The sequence below is a fragment of the Callorhinchus milii genome, unplaced genomic scaffold (genome assembly GCF_018977255.1).
Source record: "Callorhinchus milii isolate IMCB2004 unplaced genomic scaffold, IMCB_Cmil_1.0 Scaffold28, whole genome shotgun sequence".
NCBI classification, from domain to species: domain Eukaryota; kingdom Metazoa; phylum Chordata; class Chondrichthyes; order Chimaeriformes; family Callorhinchidae; genus Callorhinchus; species Callorhinchus milii.
In genome coordinates, this window is record NW_024704769.1 from 4,573,475 (window position 1) to 4,590,658 (window position 17,184).

At 51.0% G+C, this 17,184-nt stretch overlaps 2 protein-coding genes across 4 annotated transcripts in view; both read left to right on the forward strand.

Annotated features, from left to right (window-relative positions):
- The window catches only part of LOC121851011 (V-type proton ATPase 116 kDa subunit a2-like), a 7,174-nt gene extending 7,014 nt beyond the window's left edge, over positions 1 to 160 (forward strand). The window contains 1 exon segment of the mRNA XM_042344429.1: positions 146 to 160. Coding sequence (XP_042200363.1) covers positions 146 to 160 — 15 coding nt within the window.
- The window catches only part of LOC103187833 (V-type proton ATPase 116 kDa subunit a2), a 23,923-nt gene extending 7,203 nt beyond the window's left edge, over positions 1 to 16,720 (forward strand). The window contains exons 1-19 of one of the 3 annotated variants that reach the window (XM_042344442.1): positions 2,734 to 2,881; positions 4,104 to 4,182; positions 4,858 to 5,090; positions 5,175 to 5,260; positions 5,548 to 5,674; positions 6,099 to 6,181; positions 6,896 to 6,989; positions 7,155 to 7,367; positions 7,792 to 7,942; positions 8,106 to 8,245; positions 8,361 to 8,527; positions 8,716 to 8,791; positions 10,629 to 10,747; positions 11,515 to 11,722; positions 12,039 to 12,158; positions 15,030 to 15,110; positions 15,219 to 15,336; positions 15,918 to 16,089; positions 16,514 to 16,720. In XM_042344442.1, the coding sequence (XP_042200376.1) occupies positions 2,765 to 2,881; positions 4,104 to 4,182; positions 4,858 to 5,090; positions 5,175 to 5,260; positions 5,548 to 5,674; positions 6,099 to 6,181; positions 6,896 to 6,989; positions 7,155 to 7,367; positions 7,792 to 7,942; positions 8,106 to 8,245; positions 8,361 to 8,527; positions 8,716 to 8,791; positions 10,629 to 10,747; positions 11,515 to 11,722; positions 12,039 to 12,158; positions 15,030 to 15,110; positions 15,219 to 15,336; positions 15,918 to 16,089; positions 16,514 to 16,601 (2,472 nt within the window). In that variant the 5' untranslated portion in view covers positions 2,734 to 2,764 and the 3' untranslated portion in view covers positions 16,602 to 16,720. Of the gene's footprint in view, positions 1 to 2,733; positions 2,882 to 4,103; positions 4,183 to 4,857; positions 5,091 to 5,174; positions 5,261 to 5,547; positions 5,675 to 6,098; positions 6,182 to 6,895; positions 6,990 to 7,154; positions 7,368 to 7,791; positions 7,943 to 8,105; positions 8,246 to 8,360; positions 8,528 to 8,715; positions 8,792 to 10,628; positions 10,748 to 11,514; positions 11,723 to 12,038; positions 12,159 to 15,029; positions 15,111 to 15,218; positions 15,337 to 15,917; positions 16,090 to 16,513 lie in introns of those variants that run through there. The other 2 variants (XM_042344443.1, XM_042344444.1) reach the window with 2 other exon arrangements.
- Positions 16,721 to 17,184: the final 464 nt, after the last annotated feature.

The following is a 17,184-nucleotide window of genomic DNA, read 5'->3' on the forward strand; positions in this document are numbered from 1 at the left end:
GGCAGCTTTAGTAACTTGCAAAAAGCGGTTGCCTACTTCAGCACTCCTTCTTCTATCCCCTGCTGGTTCTAATATTTTACAATGTATTCTCTACAGTATTGTTCCCTTTGCGACTCTGACTTCCCCTGTGTTTCTGAGCTGTCAGCAGGAGGTGTACTGAGTGCGACCATTCCAACAATCTCTCTCTGGATTCCATTCAGTGGTTAGAGCACTTTCTCTCAAGCGAGAGGACCTGTTCCAATTCTGACCTGTGCAGGTCAGGTCGAAACCTCAGGCAAGTTTCCCTACTCCGCACACACTCACTCCTCTGTTTACCAGCAGTGAGTAGGAATCCGGTTGTTAGTCGATTGGCAGATCGCTTTACGGAAGTAATAATTCATTCAAAAAAAGTAATAATTTGGTCACTTCAATCCACGACTGTTTGTGGGGACACTGCTGTGGAGGGAGCGAGAGGACGGGGTAAATGGTCAGGGTGAGGGGAGGGAAGGGAGGTAGCGAGGAGGGGGTAGAGTCGAGAGCGGAGCTGAAGGCTGAAGGTCAAAGAGAAAGGTCTTGAGACCGGCCTTGAAGGAGGAGAGGGAGGAAGCGGCGAAGGCACTGGGGATAGAGTTCCAGAGCCTCGGGGCCGAGAGGCTGAAGGCCCGACCACCGATGGTAGGGCGATTGGGGCGGGGGATGTGGAGCAGACTGGAGCCGGAGGAACGGAGGGTACGGGCAGGTACGTGGGGGATAGTAGGTCAGAGAGGTAGGAGGGAGCGAGGCCGTGGATGGCCTTATAGGTGAGGATGAGGATCTTGAAATCAAGTCATTACACTTTACAATATATTGTGTGAAGCGCTTTGAGACGTCTCGAAGACTTGATAAGGCGCTGTATCAAATCCAAGGATGATTATTATGTGAAGGTGGGATGAATGTAAATCCCAGTTTAGTTTGGAGACACTTAAGCACAGTGATGGATTTCTGCGTGTGTCACGCAAACAGAGATATTACAATAAACACGATTGAAGCTGGGTGTTTCACTTCCCGTTTAGATGTGAGTCACTCTCACAAGCTCAGAGTCTGAGTCACAAGACTGAGGTCACAGGCTGAGGCAAAGGGCAGAGATAGAGACACAAAGAGAACGGCGTTGGTTAATCATAAACAATAATAATCCTTGTATTTGTTATTGCGCCTTATCACATCGTCGAGACGTCTCAAAGCGCTTCACAAGATACACTGTAAAGTGTAGTGACTGTGTATTCGGTGAGTGAAACATGGCAGCCAATTGTGCACAGCAGCGTCTCACAGACAGTCGTGGAATGAGTGACCAAATTATTATCTTTTTGAAGGGATTATTACTCGTGGAAAGCGATTATGCAGTCACTACACTTTACAGTGAAGCACTTTGAGATTCTCGAGATGTGATAAGGCGCTGTGTCAGATGCAAAGATTATTATTGTTGTTATTTGAGTGTCAGAGTGGAGGGGAAATTAGGGTCTATGGACCAGAATTGATTTTGTGGCGGAGAGGGAGGTGTCGCTTTAAGGGGAAAGCATATGAGAAAAGCGGAAATAGGGACTGATCCAATGAGAGAGAGAGAGAGAGTGCGAGAGGGACATAGAGAGAGAGAGAGAGAGTGTGTGTGAGAGGGACAGAGAGAGAGAGAGAGAGTGTGAGAGGGACAGAGAGAGAGAGAGAGTGTGTGAGAGGGACAGAGAGAGAGAGAGAGAGTGAGAGAGGGAGCAGAGAGAGAGAGAGTGTGAGAGGGAGAGAGAGAGAGTGTGAAGAGAGAGAGCAGAGAGAGAGAGAGTGTGAGAGGGACAGAGAGAGAGAGAGAGAGAGTGTGAGAGGGACAGAGAGAGAGAGAGTGTGAGAGGGACAGAGAGAGAGAGTGTGAGAGGGACAGAGAGAGAGAGAGTGTGAGAGGGACAGAGAGAGAGAGTGTGAGAGGGACAGAGAGAGTGTGAGAGGGACGGAGAGAGAGAGAGAGAGTGTGAGAGGGAGAGAGAGTGTGAGAGGGACAGAGAGAGAGAGTGAGAGGGACAGAGAGTGAGAGGGACAGAGAGAGAGAGAGAGAGAGTGACAGAGAGAGAGAGAGAAAGGGACAGAGAGAGTGTGAGAGGGACAGAGAGAGTGTGAGGGAGATAGAGATTGAGACATAGAGTGATAGAGTGAGAGAGATAGAGAGTGAGAGAGGAACAGCAAGTTTCTGTTTAGTGAGAAAAGCGGAAAGAGGGAAGGACTGAGTGTGAGAGACTGGGGGCGGGTGGGGGTGGGGGAGGGGGTGGGGGAGGGGAGTGGGGGGGGGGCGGGGGGGAGGGGGGGGGGGCGGGTGGGGGTGGGGGGAGGGGGCAAGGGGGGGGGTGAGAAATACAGAGAGAGAGAGAGTCATAGAGACTGTGAGAGGCAAAAAGTAAGATATTGAGACACGAGATTCATTGCAACAGAGAAGAGGAACCGAGAGATTTCCTTCATTGTGACAGAGAGAGACAGACAGACAGAGACACACACACACAGAGACAGACAGACAGCGAGAGAGACACACAGACAGAGAGAGAGAGACACAGACAGAGAGAGAGAGAGACACAGACAGAGAGAGAGAGACACAGACAGAGAGAGAGAGACACAGACAGAGAGAGAGAGACACACACAGACAGAGAGAGAGAGAGACACACACACAGACAGACAGAAGAGAAGGGGAACTGAGATTTAGACTCAGACAGACAGACAGACACAGACAGGGAGGGGGGGGGGAGGGAGGGAGGGAGGGGGTGTTGCAGTGAGGATGGGGTCCCTGTTTCGGGGGGAGACCATGTCTTTGGCTCAGTTGTACCTTCAGTCGGGATCCGCTTATCATTGTGTGGCTGAACTCGGAGACATCGGGTTGGTCCAGTTCAGAGACGTGAGTATTTACTGACCCCCCCCCCCCCCCTCACCGTGATCACACCCACACACACATACCCACACACACCCACATACCCACACACACCTACACACACCCACATACCCACACACACCCACATACCCACACACACCTACACACACCCACATACCCACACACACCTACACACACCCACATACCCATCCACACACCCACACACACCCACATACCCACACACACCCACATACCCACACACACCCACACACACCCACATACCCACACACACCCACATACCCACACACACCCACACACACCCACATACCCACACACACCCACACACACCCACATACCCACACACCCACACATACCCACACACACCTACACACACCCACATACCCACACACACCTACACACACCCACATACCCACACACACCCACATACCCACACACACCCACACCCACACACACATACCCACACACACCTACACACACCCACATACCCACACACACCCACCCACACACACCCACATACCCACACACACCCACACACACATACCCACACACACCTACACACACCCACATACCCACACACACCTACACACACCCACATACCCACACACACCTACACACACCCACATACCCACACACACCTACACACACCCACATACCCACACACACCCACATACCCATCCACACACCCACCTACACACACCCACCTACACACACCCACATACCCCCCCCACGCACACCCACATACCCCCCCCCCACACACACATACCACCCCCCACACACACACATACCCCCACACACACCCACATACCTACACACACACCCACACCCACATACACACACACCCACACCCACATACACACACACCCATCTACACACACACCTACACACTCACATACCCATCCACACAACCACACACACACCCACACACATCCACACACCCACACACCCACACCCAAACACCCACACAACCCCACATACTCACACACACACACCCCCACACACCCATCCACACACACCCGCCCGCCACCCACACACAGACACACACACACCTATACACAGGGAAACCTGTCACCGTGATCAGCCGTGTGTCTGACCCACATACCCACATGTTGTGGTGTCTAACATTCACTCCAATAACAATAATAATCCTAACTCTGACCCAGCGCCTGACACCATGTGCTTCACAGCAAACACTGTAAGGTGTAGTGACTGTGTCACTGTGTGTTTTCAGCTGAACGAGAACGTGAACTTGTTCCAGAGACGCTTTGTGGGGGAAATCCGTCGCTGTGAGGAGCTGGAGAGAACCCTGTGTGAGTGACTCTCACACTCATTCACACTCACACTCTCTCACTCTCTCTCACTCTCACACTGTCTCACTCTCACACTCTCTCTCACACTGTCTCACACTTTCACTCTCACACTCTCACTCTCACACTGTCTCACTCTCACACTCTCTCTCACTCTCATACTCTCACTCTCACACTGTCTCACTCTCACACTCTCTCACTCTCTCTCACTCTCACATTCTCTGTCGCACACTGTTCTCACTCTCACACTCTCTCACTCTCACACTGTTTCTCACTCTCTCGCACTCTCACACTCTCGTACTTTCTCACTCTCACACTCTCTCTCACTCTCAGACACTCTCCCACACACGCTCACAGTCTCACACTCATACACTCACACTCTCATACATTCTCTCACACTCTCTCGGACTCTCACACTCTCACATGCATTCTCATTCTCTCTCGCACTCTCACTCTCTCTCGCACTCTCACTCTCTCTCTCCTCACTCTCTCACGCTTTCTCTTTTACGCTCTCTCTCACACACATTCTCTCACACTCTCTCATACTCCCTCACACTCTCTCACATACTCTCACACACTCACACTCTCTCTCACTCTCACTCACACTCCCTCATTCTCTCTCACACTCCCTCACACTCCCTCACTTTCTCACAATCTCTCCCTCTCTCTCTCTCGCAGCGAGCCTGGGGCAGGAGGTGCATCGTGCTGGGTTGAGGCCACGGGTGGATGAAGAGGACGATGTGTCGGCTCCGCTCCCACGGGACCTGTTGAGGATTCAGGAGGAATCACAGCAGCTTCAGCAGGAATTGGATCAGGTGACGAAGAGTCGATCGTCGCTGGTGACGAGGCTCAGTGACCTGCGACAGCACCGAGCAGTTCTCACTGAGACACAACAGCTGCTGGTCAGAGAGGTAATCAATAACCAATACCGGATCAGTTACACTGATCAGTGATCAATGAGCTGAGGGTGAGTGTGACCAGTGATTGTGTCACAGATGGCGCTGGAATCGCCTCTCACAGGGCCCGACCAGGAGGAGACCAACAGGAACCAAACCCCGGCTCAGCTGCCAGCGAGACTCAGGTCAGTGTCTGTCTGTGTGTGTGTGTGTGCGCGAGTGTCAGTGTGGGTGTGTGTCAGTGTGTGCACGGGTGTGGTTTGTGTACCAGCATGTGGGTATGTGTGTGAGGGTGTGTGTGTGGAGGGGAGGAGGGTGTGTGTGAGGGTGTGTGTGTGAGTGTTAGTGTGGGGGGTGTGTCAGTGTATGTGAGTGTCAGTGGTGGGTGTGTGTGGAGGGGAGGAGGGTGTGTGTGTGGGGGGGTGGGGTGTGAGGGTGTGTGGGGGGGTGGGTGACGGTCTCTATGTTACAGTATAATCTCGGGGCTGGTCGGACCCGGTCGGGCTCTGGGTTTGGAGCGTTTGCTGTGGAGAGTTTGTCGTGGACACTTCATCATCCAATTAAGCCCCCACCCCCAGGAGCTGCCAGACCCCCACACAGTCAGTACGCCCCCACACACACACACCCACACACACACCCTCACACCCCCCCCACCACACACACAAACCCACACGCACACATTCACCCACACACACCCCCACACGCACACAATGCCACACACCCCCACCCACAACTCCACACACCTCTCACGGTCTCTCATTCTCTCACACATTCTCACTCTCACACTCAACACTCTCTGTTACACATTCACTTAATCATTCTCACACTCACTCACACTCTCTTACTCACTCTGACTTACTGTCACACACTCTCACTCTCTCACACACTCTCACTCTCTCTTACACACTCACACTCTCACGCACTCTCACTGTCTCACACTCACTGACCCTCTCACTCACACTCTCTCTCTCTCTCACACACTCCCTCACTCACTGCCTCACAGACTCTCTCTCTCTCTCTCAGGGCGAGCCCAGCAGTTGGACCGTTTTCCTCATCTCGTTTTGGGGTGAACAGATTGGGCAGAAAGTCAGGAAGATCTGTGATTGGTCAGAACCCGAGTCTGACCCCAGCCCTAAACCCCCAAACCTAACCCTGACCCCCAGCCTCACCCCAACTATCTCTGTGTCACACTATCAGGGATTCCTCCCCCTCAGCTCCTGTTAACCCTGCAGCCAAAGCCTTAACTAACTTACTAACTAACCAACTAACTAATGGGGAGAGTGGTCCTAGCTGGACAAGCAGTGGGAAAGCTTGGGCAGACAGCACTCTCTCTCTCTCTCTCTCAATGGGAAAGCTGGGCTCCCCCCCCAAGCCTTGGCTCTGGCCAACCTGCGTCTAATACTCTCTGGAATTAGGTAAGCAGGGGGCATCCCTCCAGGGGGAGAGAGAGAGAGCGCACACATTCCAGTCCAACAATCCATCTCTGGGATTTCCGTGTGGGTGGGATTTGAACATAAGAACATAAGAACTAGGAGCAGGAGGAGGCCATTCGGCCCCTCAAGCCTGCCCCGCCATTCAATAAAATCATGGCTGATCTATTCTAACTCCACCTACCCACCATGTCCCCATATCCCTTAATCCTTTTATCCAAAAGAAATTTATCAATCTCATCTGGGGAATTCTCAGCTGGGGTTGGAGTCTTTTAAACAACCACCGGGTTAATAATAATAATAATAATAATAGGATTACTGTGTGTGTCAGACACCCGATGGCAAAACAAAACCTCTCTCACACATACTCTCACGTTCTCTGTCTCACAGTTTTCACTGTCACCTCTTCCCGTACCCTTTGACCCCAGATGAGCAAGAGGAAACCCTCCGTGACCTGGAGATACGAACCCATGACCTTCAGATGGTGAGAGCGGGGTGTGCTCACACATTCACTCACACACTGTCTCACATACTCTCACTCACACTGTCGCACTCTCACACACTCACACACACTTACTCACACACTGTCTCACACACACACACACTCACTCTCACTCACTCTCACTCACTCTCACTCACTCTATCACAGGTGCTGAGCCAAACAGAGGGTTACCTGGCTCAGGTGTTGGAACGCACAGTGAAGGTGATACACACCTGGTCCCTCAGGGTCAGGAAGATGAAAGCGATTTATTTGGTTCTGAATCAGTGCAACTTCGACGTCACCGGCAAGTGTCTGATCGCTGAGGTTTGGTGTCCGGTCTCTCAGCTCCACCGACTCCGCCATGCACTGGAGGAGGGCTCGGTAAGAGAGGGAGTGGGTGAGAGCGAGTGAGAGTGAGTGAGAGAGAAAGAGAGCATGTGTGAGAGAGAGAGCATGTGAGAGAGAGTGTGAAAGAGAGCATGTGAGAGTGAGAGAGAGAGCGAGAGACTGAATGAGAGAGATTGGGTTGGGGTGGTGAGTGTGTCACTGTGTAACTGTGTCACTGTGTGTGTCACTGTCTGTGTGTCACTGTGTCTGTGTGTGTGTGTGTCACTGTGTGTGTGTCACTGTATGCATCACTGTGTCACTGTGTGTTGCGTGTGGTGTCACTTGTGTGTTACTGTGTGTATAACTATGTTATTGTAGGTGTGTCACTGTGTGTGTGTTACTGTATGTATGTTACTGTGTGTGTCACTGGGTCTGTGTGCGTGTGTGTGTCACTGATTCTGGTCTCTGCCCCTCACAGCGTCGCAGTGGCTCCTCTGTCCCCTCGTTCTATAACGAGGTGCAGACCCTCCACACTCCGCCCACACTCTGTCGCACAAACAAATTCACCGCTGGCTTCCAGGGCATTGTGGACGCGTACGGTGTCGGCAGCTACCAGGAGGTGAACCCTGGTGAGTTGTGTGTCAGCCTCATCCTCCTTCCCTTCAGTCTCTCTCTCTGTGTGTCTCATTCTGTTCCTCCATCTCATACTCTCTCTCACACACTTGTTCTCTGTCAGGGGGCTGTAGCGGGAGCTCTGTGCTGTGTCTTACCCTCTCTCTCTCTCTCCTCCAGCCCCTTACACCATCATCACATTCCCCTTCCTGTTTGCGGTGATGTTTGGGGATGTGGGACATGGAGCGCTGATGTTTTTCTTTGCTCTGTGGATGGTTCTTGAGGAAAATGATCCCAAGGTCAAATCAGCAGAAAACGAGGTACGTCTGAGTCCCCGACCCCCCCCACTCCCTGTAGTCTGTTTCTCACACACACACACACACACACGCGCGCGCACACACACGAGCAGTGGTGACCTGTGACCTGTGACCTCAGATCTGGCAGACCTGTTTTGGGGGTCGGTATCTGCTGCTGCTGATGGGATTGTTTTCGCTTTACACCGGCCTCGTCTACAACGACTGTTTCAGTCAATCGCTGGCCATCTTCCCCTCGGCCTGGCATGTCAGCCGCATGTGCAGCCACGTCGACAACCAGTCCTGCTGGTGAGTGTGTGAGAGAGGGAGAGAGTGTGTGAGAGAGTGTGTGTGAGAGAGAGAGTGTGAGAAAGAGTGAAAACGAGAGTGTGAGAGAGAGAATGAGAGAGAGAGTGTGAGAGAGAGTGTGAGTGAGTGTGAACATGCAAATCTCTCACTTACTCTCTCCCACCCCACCCAACCCGCCCCCCTTGCAGGTTGCTGGTTGGGAACCAGTTGGACCCTAACATCTCGGGGGTGGTTCAGGGTGTTTACCCGTTTGGTATCGATCCGGTGAGTTTGGTGCCTGGTTACACAGTAAATATATCATAATAATAATCCTTATCACGTCTCGGCGACGACTCAAGGCGCTTCACAGAACACACTGTGAACAACAACAACACATTACATCTACACGGCGTCTTTCACGTCCCAAGAAGCTGGACAGTCAGCGATTTGGAAGTGTAGTGACTATGTGTTTTGTGGGCAAAACGCAGCAGCCAATTGCACACAGCGACGTCCCCACAAACAGTCGTGGATTAAGTGACCAAATTCTTATATTTTTGGAGGGATTGTTACCGCCAGAAAGCGATCCTCTAATCGACTCACAACTGGGTTCCTACTTACTTGGAGTCCTGTAGCTCAGTGGTTAGAGCACTCGCTTTGCAAGTGAGAGACCTGAGTTCAATTCCAGGCAGAGGGCGAAACCTTGGGCAAGTTTCCTTACTCCACACAGAGCCTAATAATAATCCCTCCAAAACCCAAAACAATAATAAATTGGTCATTTTCATTCAATGACTGTTTGTGGGACATTGCTGTGCGCAATTGGCTGCCGCGTTCGCCCATAAATATACAGTCAATTCACTTTACAGTGTGTTCTGTGAAGCGCTTTGGGACGTCCTCCTGACGTGAAAAGCGCTATATCAAATGCAAGGATTATTATTATTACATGGTGTCCTGTAGCTTAGTGGTTAGAGCGAGAGGACCTGGGTTCAATTCTGGGGCGGGTCAGGTCGAAACGTTGGGCAAGTTTCCTTACTTCACACACTGTTTACCAACAGTAAATAAGAACCTGGTTGTTAGTCAATTGATGGATCGCTTTCCGGTGGTAATAATCGCTTCAAAATAATAATAATTTTGTCACTCATTCCACGACTGTTTGTGGGGACGCTGCTGTGCGTAATTGGCTGCTGCGTTTCACCCACAAAATACAGTCACTACACTTTACAGTGTATATGGGAAAGATCAGGTAGTTTGCCTCTGCCTAGTAAGAGCAGTGAGTTGCTGTGAATTCATTCTTCCCTTATCTCCAGGTCTGTTCTCCTGGTTGTCTCGTTCACCAGCATTTTGTTGCGTTTGCTTTGTGTTTTATTTTACTTTTGTCGTAAATCATTGCTGTTTGGCAGAACCTCCATGACCCCATCACTCCCACCCTCGCCCACCCGGTTCCACTGGCTCCTCATCCCCCAGAGGATACAGTTCAAAATCCTTGTCCTTGCCTTCCAAGCCCCCACGGTCTGGCTCCTCCCCACCTCTGTGACCTGCTAACCCCATATCAACCTGCCCGTTCCCTCCGCTCGGGGGGCTCTGGCCTGCTCCGCGTCCCCCATCACTGGAGGTCGGGCCTTCAGCCTTCAGTCACCCTCCTACCCCCACCCTCCCTGCCCTGCCCTCCACCCCTCAAAATCTCTGACTGTCCAGGGGGAGTGGGGCTAGTTGGGGTAAGAGTGGGGGAGTGGGGCTAGTTGGGGTAAGAGTGGGGGAGTGGGGCTAGTTGGGGTAAGAGCACGGGAGAGGGACTAGTTGGGGTAAGAGCGGGGGAGAGGGACTAGTTGGGATAAGAGCTGGGGAGGGGGGCTAGTTGGGGGAAGAGCGGGGGAGTGGGGCTAGTTGGGGTAATAGTGGGGGAGGGGCTGGGTAGAACCTGTTTCACATGATGGGCCTCCTGTAAGATTCTGATTCTCAGCGGCTGAGAGGAGTCGGAGTTAATATTATTATTAATATTATTGCCAATATATTATCGTTATTGATAATACATTATTAATAGATTTTTATTGTTTTATTATTATTGTTATTATTCGATTATTATTGTGATGATGTGATGAAGATGAAGTCTGTTCCTCATTCCCAGATCTGGCATTTGGCCATAAACAAGCTGAGTTTCCTGAATTCCTTTAAGATGAAGATGTCGGTGATTCTGGGAGTCGTTCACATGACATTTGGGGTCACTCTTGGCTTCTTCAACTACATGTGAGATCAACCGCAGCTCTCACTCACTCACTCACTCACTCACTCACTCACTCACTCACTCACTCACTCACTCACTCACTCACTCACTCACTCACTCACTCACTCACTCACTCACTCACTCACTCACTCACTCACACACACACACACTCTCTCACACACTCACTCACTCTCACTTACTCACTCTCACTCACACTCCCTCACTCACTCTCACACACTCTCTCTCACACACACTGTCACTCACTCTCATCCTCACTCACACACTCATTCTCACTAACTAACTCACTCACTCACACACGCACACTCACTCAGTCACACGCAATCATTCTCACACACTCACACACGCACACACGCACACTCACAGACGCACACACACACTCACTCGCTCTCATTCACTCTCACTCACACACCCAGTCACACTCATTCTCACACACTCACACACTCTCACACACTCACTCACACACACTCTCCCTCACACTCACTCTCTCACAACTCTCTCACTCCCACACTCTCCCGCACTCTCACACTCTCACACTCTTCTCTCTCTCTGTGTCACACTCTCTCACACTCTCATTCTCACCCTCTCACACTCTTTCTGACTCACACTCTTTCTCTCACACTCTCATCCTCTCTCACACTCTCACCCTCTCTCACACTCTCACCCTCTCACACCCTCTCACACTCTCACCCTCTCACACTCACTCTCTCTCACTCTTACCCTCTCTCACTCACTCTCTCACACACTCCCTCACACACTCTCTCTCACACAGACACAGAAAGCAATTTGCGTTGATAGTCTTGGTGTTGTTGCCGGAGCTGGTTTTCCTGACCTCGCTGTTCGGGTACCTGCTGTTCCTGGTTGTGTATAAATGGCTGCGTTACTCGGCCTGGGATTCAGATGTTGCTCCAAGTCTCCTCGTCAACTTCATCGACATGTTCTTCTTCATGTCTCCCAGCTCTGAGCTGTACCATGGCCAGGTCTGTGTGTGTGTATGTGTCTGTGTGTGTGTGTGTGTGTGTGTCTGTCTATGTGTATGCGTGTTTGTGTGTTTGTATGTGTGTTTCTATGTGTCTGTGTGTGTATGTGTCTGTGTGTGACTGTATTTGTGTGTTTGTGTGTGTGTGTCTGTGTGTGTGTGTGTGTGTGTGTGTATGTGTCTGTGTGTGTCTGTCTGTGTATTTGTGTGTCTGTGTGTGTGTGTCTGTATATCGATGGGTGCTTCTCCTTCTCTGTTTTTACGTGTCAGTGTGTGCCTTTGCGTGTCTCACACCCTATGTTGTTGATGTGTTCCAGGCCGTGGTACAGAAAGTGCTAGTGGTTCTAGCTCTGATCTCTATTCCCGTTTTGCTGCTCGGGAAACCTCTCCTCCTGTACTGCCAGCACCGAGCACGGACACACAGACATCGCTTCCTGGTAAGCACTCACACACACACACGCATAGCCACACACACACACACCGACACACATGTACTCGCATAGCCACACACATAGACAGACAGACAAACACACAAACAGCCAGAACCACATACAAACACAGACACACACACGCACACCCACATACACATATACAACAACAAGATTACATTTGAATAGCGCCTTTCACGTCGGGAGGATGTGACAGCATTTCAGACCCGAGCTGTGTTTGGGTGGGGAAGGGAGGGGAGGGGAAGTGGTATGGCCGATGGCACGGTCAAAGAGGAGGGTTTTGAGGCAGCACTTGAAGGAGGCTAAGGAGGGGGTGAGGCGGAGTGATTGGAGGATGGAGTTCCAGAGGTTGGGGGCAGAGTGGCTGAAGGCTCTCCCGCCAATGGTGGGGCGGGTGGGTCGGGGGACATGGAGCAGCCAGAGCCGGCTGAGCGGAGGGAATGGGCGGGTTGGTAGGGGGTTAGGAGGTAGCAGAGGTAGGGTGGGGCGAGGCCATGGAGTGCTTTGTATATGAGGACCAGGATCTTGAAGTGGATCCTCTGAAGGATAGGGAGCCAGTGAAGTTGGGCGAGAGTGGGGGAGATGGGGTCACGGAGTTTGGCGCAGGAGAGGACACGGGCTGTAGACTTAGTTCTGGATTATCTGCAACTGTGGAGGGAGAAGTTGGGAAGGCCGACATACAGGACGTTTGCATATTCGAGCCTGGAGGTGATGGAGGCATGAACAAGAGTTTCAATGCCTGAGGGGTGAGGTAGTGGCGGAGTTGGGCGATGTTACGGAGGTGAGGGAAGGCCGAGCGGGTCATGGCTTGGATGTACAGGAAAAAAGACAGTTGAGGGTCGAACAAGACACCGAGATTCCTGACTGCTGGTGAGTTGTAATGTGCAACCATGGAGATTGATGCTGCCAGAGCCTGAGGTGCTGAGGCGCTGGCGTGAGCCGATCAGGAGGGCCTCAGTCTTGTTCACATTCAACTGTAGGAAGTTTGTCCTCATTCAGGACTTTATGTCCGACAGACAGTCTGTCAGCACAGCAGTGGGTGTGGGGCTGAGGGTGGGAGCAGAAAGATAGAGTTGGGTGTCATCCATATACATATGGAAGTTGACTCCATGTCTGCGGATGATGTCACCAAGGGAGAGCATGTAGATGTTAAAGAGGAGACAAGGACAGAGCCCTGGGGGACACCAGACATGACAGTGCGGGGGCTGGAGGAGAAACCATTAGAGGTAACAAAGATAGGAATCAAACCAGGCAAGGGCAGGGCCACGAAGATTGAGTAAGGCGGAGAGGTAGTGTGTGAGGATGGAGTGATTGTCAGTGTTGAAGGCGGCAGAGAGGTCGACAAGGACAAGGAGGCAGAGGGAGCCCTGATCACAGATGTTCAGAATGTCATTAGTGACGTTGACCAGGGCTGTTTCCGTGCTGTGGGCAGTGCGGAAGCTGGATTGGAGGGGTTCAAGGAGCGAATGGCGAGAGGGAAAGGAGCGGAGCTGGGACCCTGGAGAGTAATGGGAGGTTAGAGATGGGGCAGTAGCTGGAGAGAAACAATGGGTCCAGGGAAAGTTGTTTCAGGATGGGGTGATAACGGCTGTTTTTAGGGAGGTGGGAACTGAACCGGTGACAAGGAGAGGTTGATGACGTCGGACAGGACAGGGGCCAGAAGGTGGAGCTGGGAAACGAGGAGAGAAGTGGGGATGGGATCGAGGGAGCAGGTGGGGGTTTGAGTTTGTGAACGGTGGCAGTGACGGAGAAAGGAGAGATAGGGTCAAAGGAGTATAGGGGGGGGGATGGGTGGGGGGTGGGTCACGAGGGAGAGGTGATGTTGAGGTGATGGGAGGGGTGGCAGTTGACGGGGCAGAGACATACACACACATACAGCGACACAAACATACAGACACACACACACACACACACAGACACTGACACACGCATACACATATAAACGCACATACACACACCGACACACACATACAAGCATAGACACACACAGACATACACACACCGACACACACACATGTACACACAGACACACATAGACACACATACAGAGATGCACACACACATATAGACACACATACATACACCGACACACACAGACGCAAACATACAGAGACACACACACAGACATACACACTCCGACACACACATAATGATAATAATCCTTGCATTTGATATAGCGCTTTTCACATCTTCTCGACGTTTCAAAGGACTTCACTGAATAGACTGTAAAGTGAATTGACAGTATATTTGTGGGCGAAACATACACACCAACACACACATACACGCTTAGACACGCACACAGACACACACACGTTTACAGAGACACACACCCACAGACATACACACATCGACACACACATACACAGAGTCCTGTAGCTCAGTGGTTAGAGCACTCGCCTTGCAAGTGAGACACCCGGGTTCAATTCCCGGCAGGTCAGTCAGGGCGAAACCTTGGGCAAGTTTCCTTACTCCACACGCCCGATAATAACCCCTCCAAAACAAAACAATAATAAATTGGTCATTTTCAATCCACGACTGTCTGTGGGACACTCACTACTGTGCGCAATCGGCTGCCGCGTTTCGCTCACGAATGTATACGGTCAATTCACTTTACACTGTATCCTGTGAAGCGCTTTGAGACGTCGAGAAGATGTGAAAAGCGCTTTATCAAATGCAAGGATTTTTATTATTATTATAGAGACACACACAGACAGACATATACAGAGAGAGATACAAACATACACACACAGACATACACGCAGACACAGACACACACACGCAGAGACACACACACACACTATAACATACACACACCACAGAGTGTGTAACACACACTGCATCCCCTGTGTTTGGTGACAGGGAGGTTACCAGAGTCTGGAGGAGGCAAATGGGTCAATCAACCGCCTGGACTGTGATGATGATCAGATTCCTGAGGATGAGGTGAGGCCGTGATGTGTGTGGAGGGGTGTTTGCGCAGTGTAACGTGTTAGCATGTGGCTGGCATGAGACGTGTTGCTGACATGTAACGTGTTGCATGTGCTGTTTCAGTTTGATTTTGCAGATGTGTTTATGCACCAAGCGATTCACACGATTGAGTATTGTCTCGGCTGCATCTCCAACACAGCATCGTATCTCCGTCTGTGGGCCCTGAGCCTCGCACACGCACGTGAGTTTATGTGTTACACTGTGTGTTAGTGTGTTACTGTGTGTGTGTTACACTATGTGTTACTGTGTGTGTTACACTGTGTTAGTGTGTTACTGGGTGTGTGTTACACTGTGTGTTAGTGTGTTATTGTATGTGTTACACTGTGTGTTAGTGTGTTACTGTGTGTGTGTTACACTGTGTGTTACTGTGTGTGTCACACTGTGTGTTAGTGTGTTACTGGGTGTGTGTTACACTGTGTGTTAGTGTGTTATTGTATGTGTTACACTGTGTGTTAGTGTGTTACTGTGTGTGTGTTACACTGTGTGTTACTGTGTGTGTTACACTGTGTGTTAGTGTGTTACTGGGTGTGTGTTACACTGTGTGTTAGTGTGCTACTGTGTGTGTGTGAGTGTGTCAGTGAGTGTGTAACTGTGTGTACCAAAGCTCTCAGATGTCCTGTGGTCAATGGTTAGTGTGTGTGTGTGAGTGAGAGCGTGTGTGAGTGTGTCAGTGAGTGTGTGACTGTGTGTATCAGAGCTCTCAGATGTCCTGTGGTCGATGGTTAGTGAGTGTGTCAGTGAGTGTGTGACTGTGTGTTCCAGAGCTCTCGGATGTCCTGTGGTCGATGGTTCTTCGATTCGGTTGGGCTTATGGGCAGTTTCGCGGGTCAGTGATTCTCTTTGTGGTGTTTGCGGTGTTTGCGACGTTGACGGTGACGATTCTCCTGGTGATGGAGGGATTGTCGGCTTTTCTCCACGCTCTGCGCCTGCATTGGTAAATATACCCCACACACGCACCCCCCCCACACACGCACGCCCCCACACACGCACCCCCCCCACACACGCACCCCCCCACACACGCCCCCCCCCACACACGCACCCCCCACACACACGCACCCCACACACCCCCACACACACACACCCCCTGCACACACATACCCCAACACACATATCCCACCCCTCCCCCGCCCCAAATACATACTCCCCCCACATGCAGGCACCCCAACCCCCCTCCCCACACACACACACACCACGCGCACCCCCCCCATACACATACACACCCCCACATACATACTCTGTACATGCCCTCTCCCCATACACCCTCCCTCCTAACCCCCTTTGTAATCATTACCCGCCTTTGTCTCTCTCTCTCACTCATTCCCTCTGCCTTTTTCCCCCCTCTCTCTATGACATTACAGGGTTGAATTCCAAAACAAGTTTTATTCGGGATCTGGATACAAATTTCTCCCGTTCTCCTTCCTGCTGCTTGAGGAATCCAGTCTGTAATACACGGACCACATGTCACACGCATGTCACAGGCACAGAGAGCATGTCTCACAGCTACACGTGTAACACCATCTTCGTGTGATTATTTTTCTTTTATAAAATAAATCCTGGTTTTCAGTGTTTTTTGTGTCATTCACGGAGAAACAACAACAAATTACACTTTGGGTCTAAAGTAAAGTTCCTCTCGACGTGAAAAGCGCTCCACCACAATATTTTTGCTCGTGGGCGATACAGAGAAGTTAAGAGCTGATGTTTGAAGATTGTTCAAGTGTAGTTTTGAGTCAGTTTCTGTCAGCGTTGTTAGAGAGTTTAGTTTATTCTGAGTTGATTGAGGGCTGAGAATTGAGTTGATTCAGGGTCAAGAGTTGGTTTGTGTCAGGACTGCTTTGAAGTGGGGTCTCAAAATCTGTTTACTAGCGATTGGCTTTGTGTATCTGCTGAGAGTCAGTTTCTGTCAGCGTTGTTTGAGGATTGAAAATGACCAATTTATTATTGTTTTGGTGGATTATTGTCAGGCTTTGTGGAGTAAGGAAACTTGCCCAAGGTTTCGTCGTTGCAAAGATATTAATGCAGAATTTGTGGT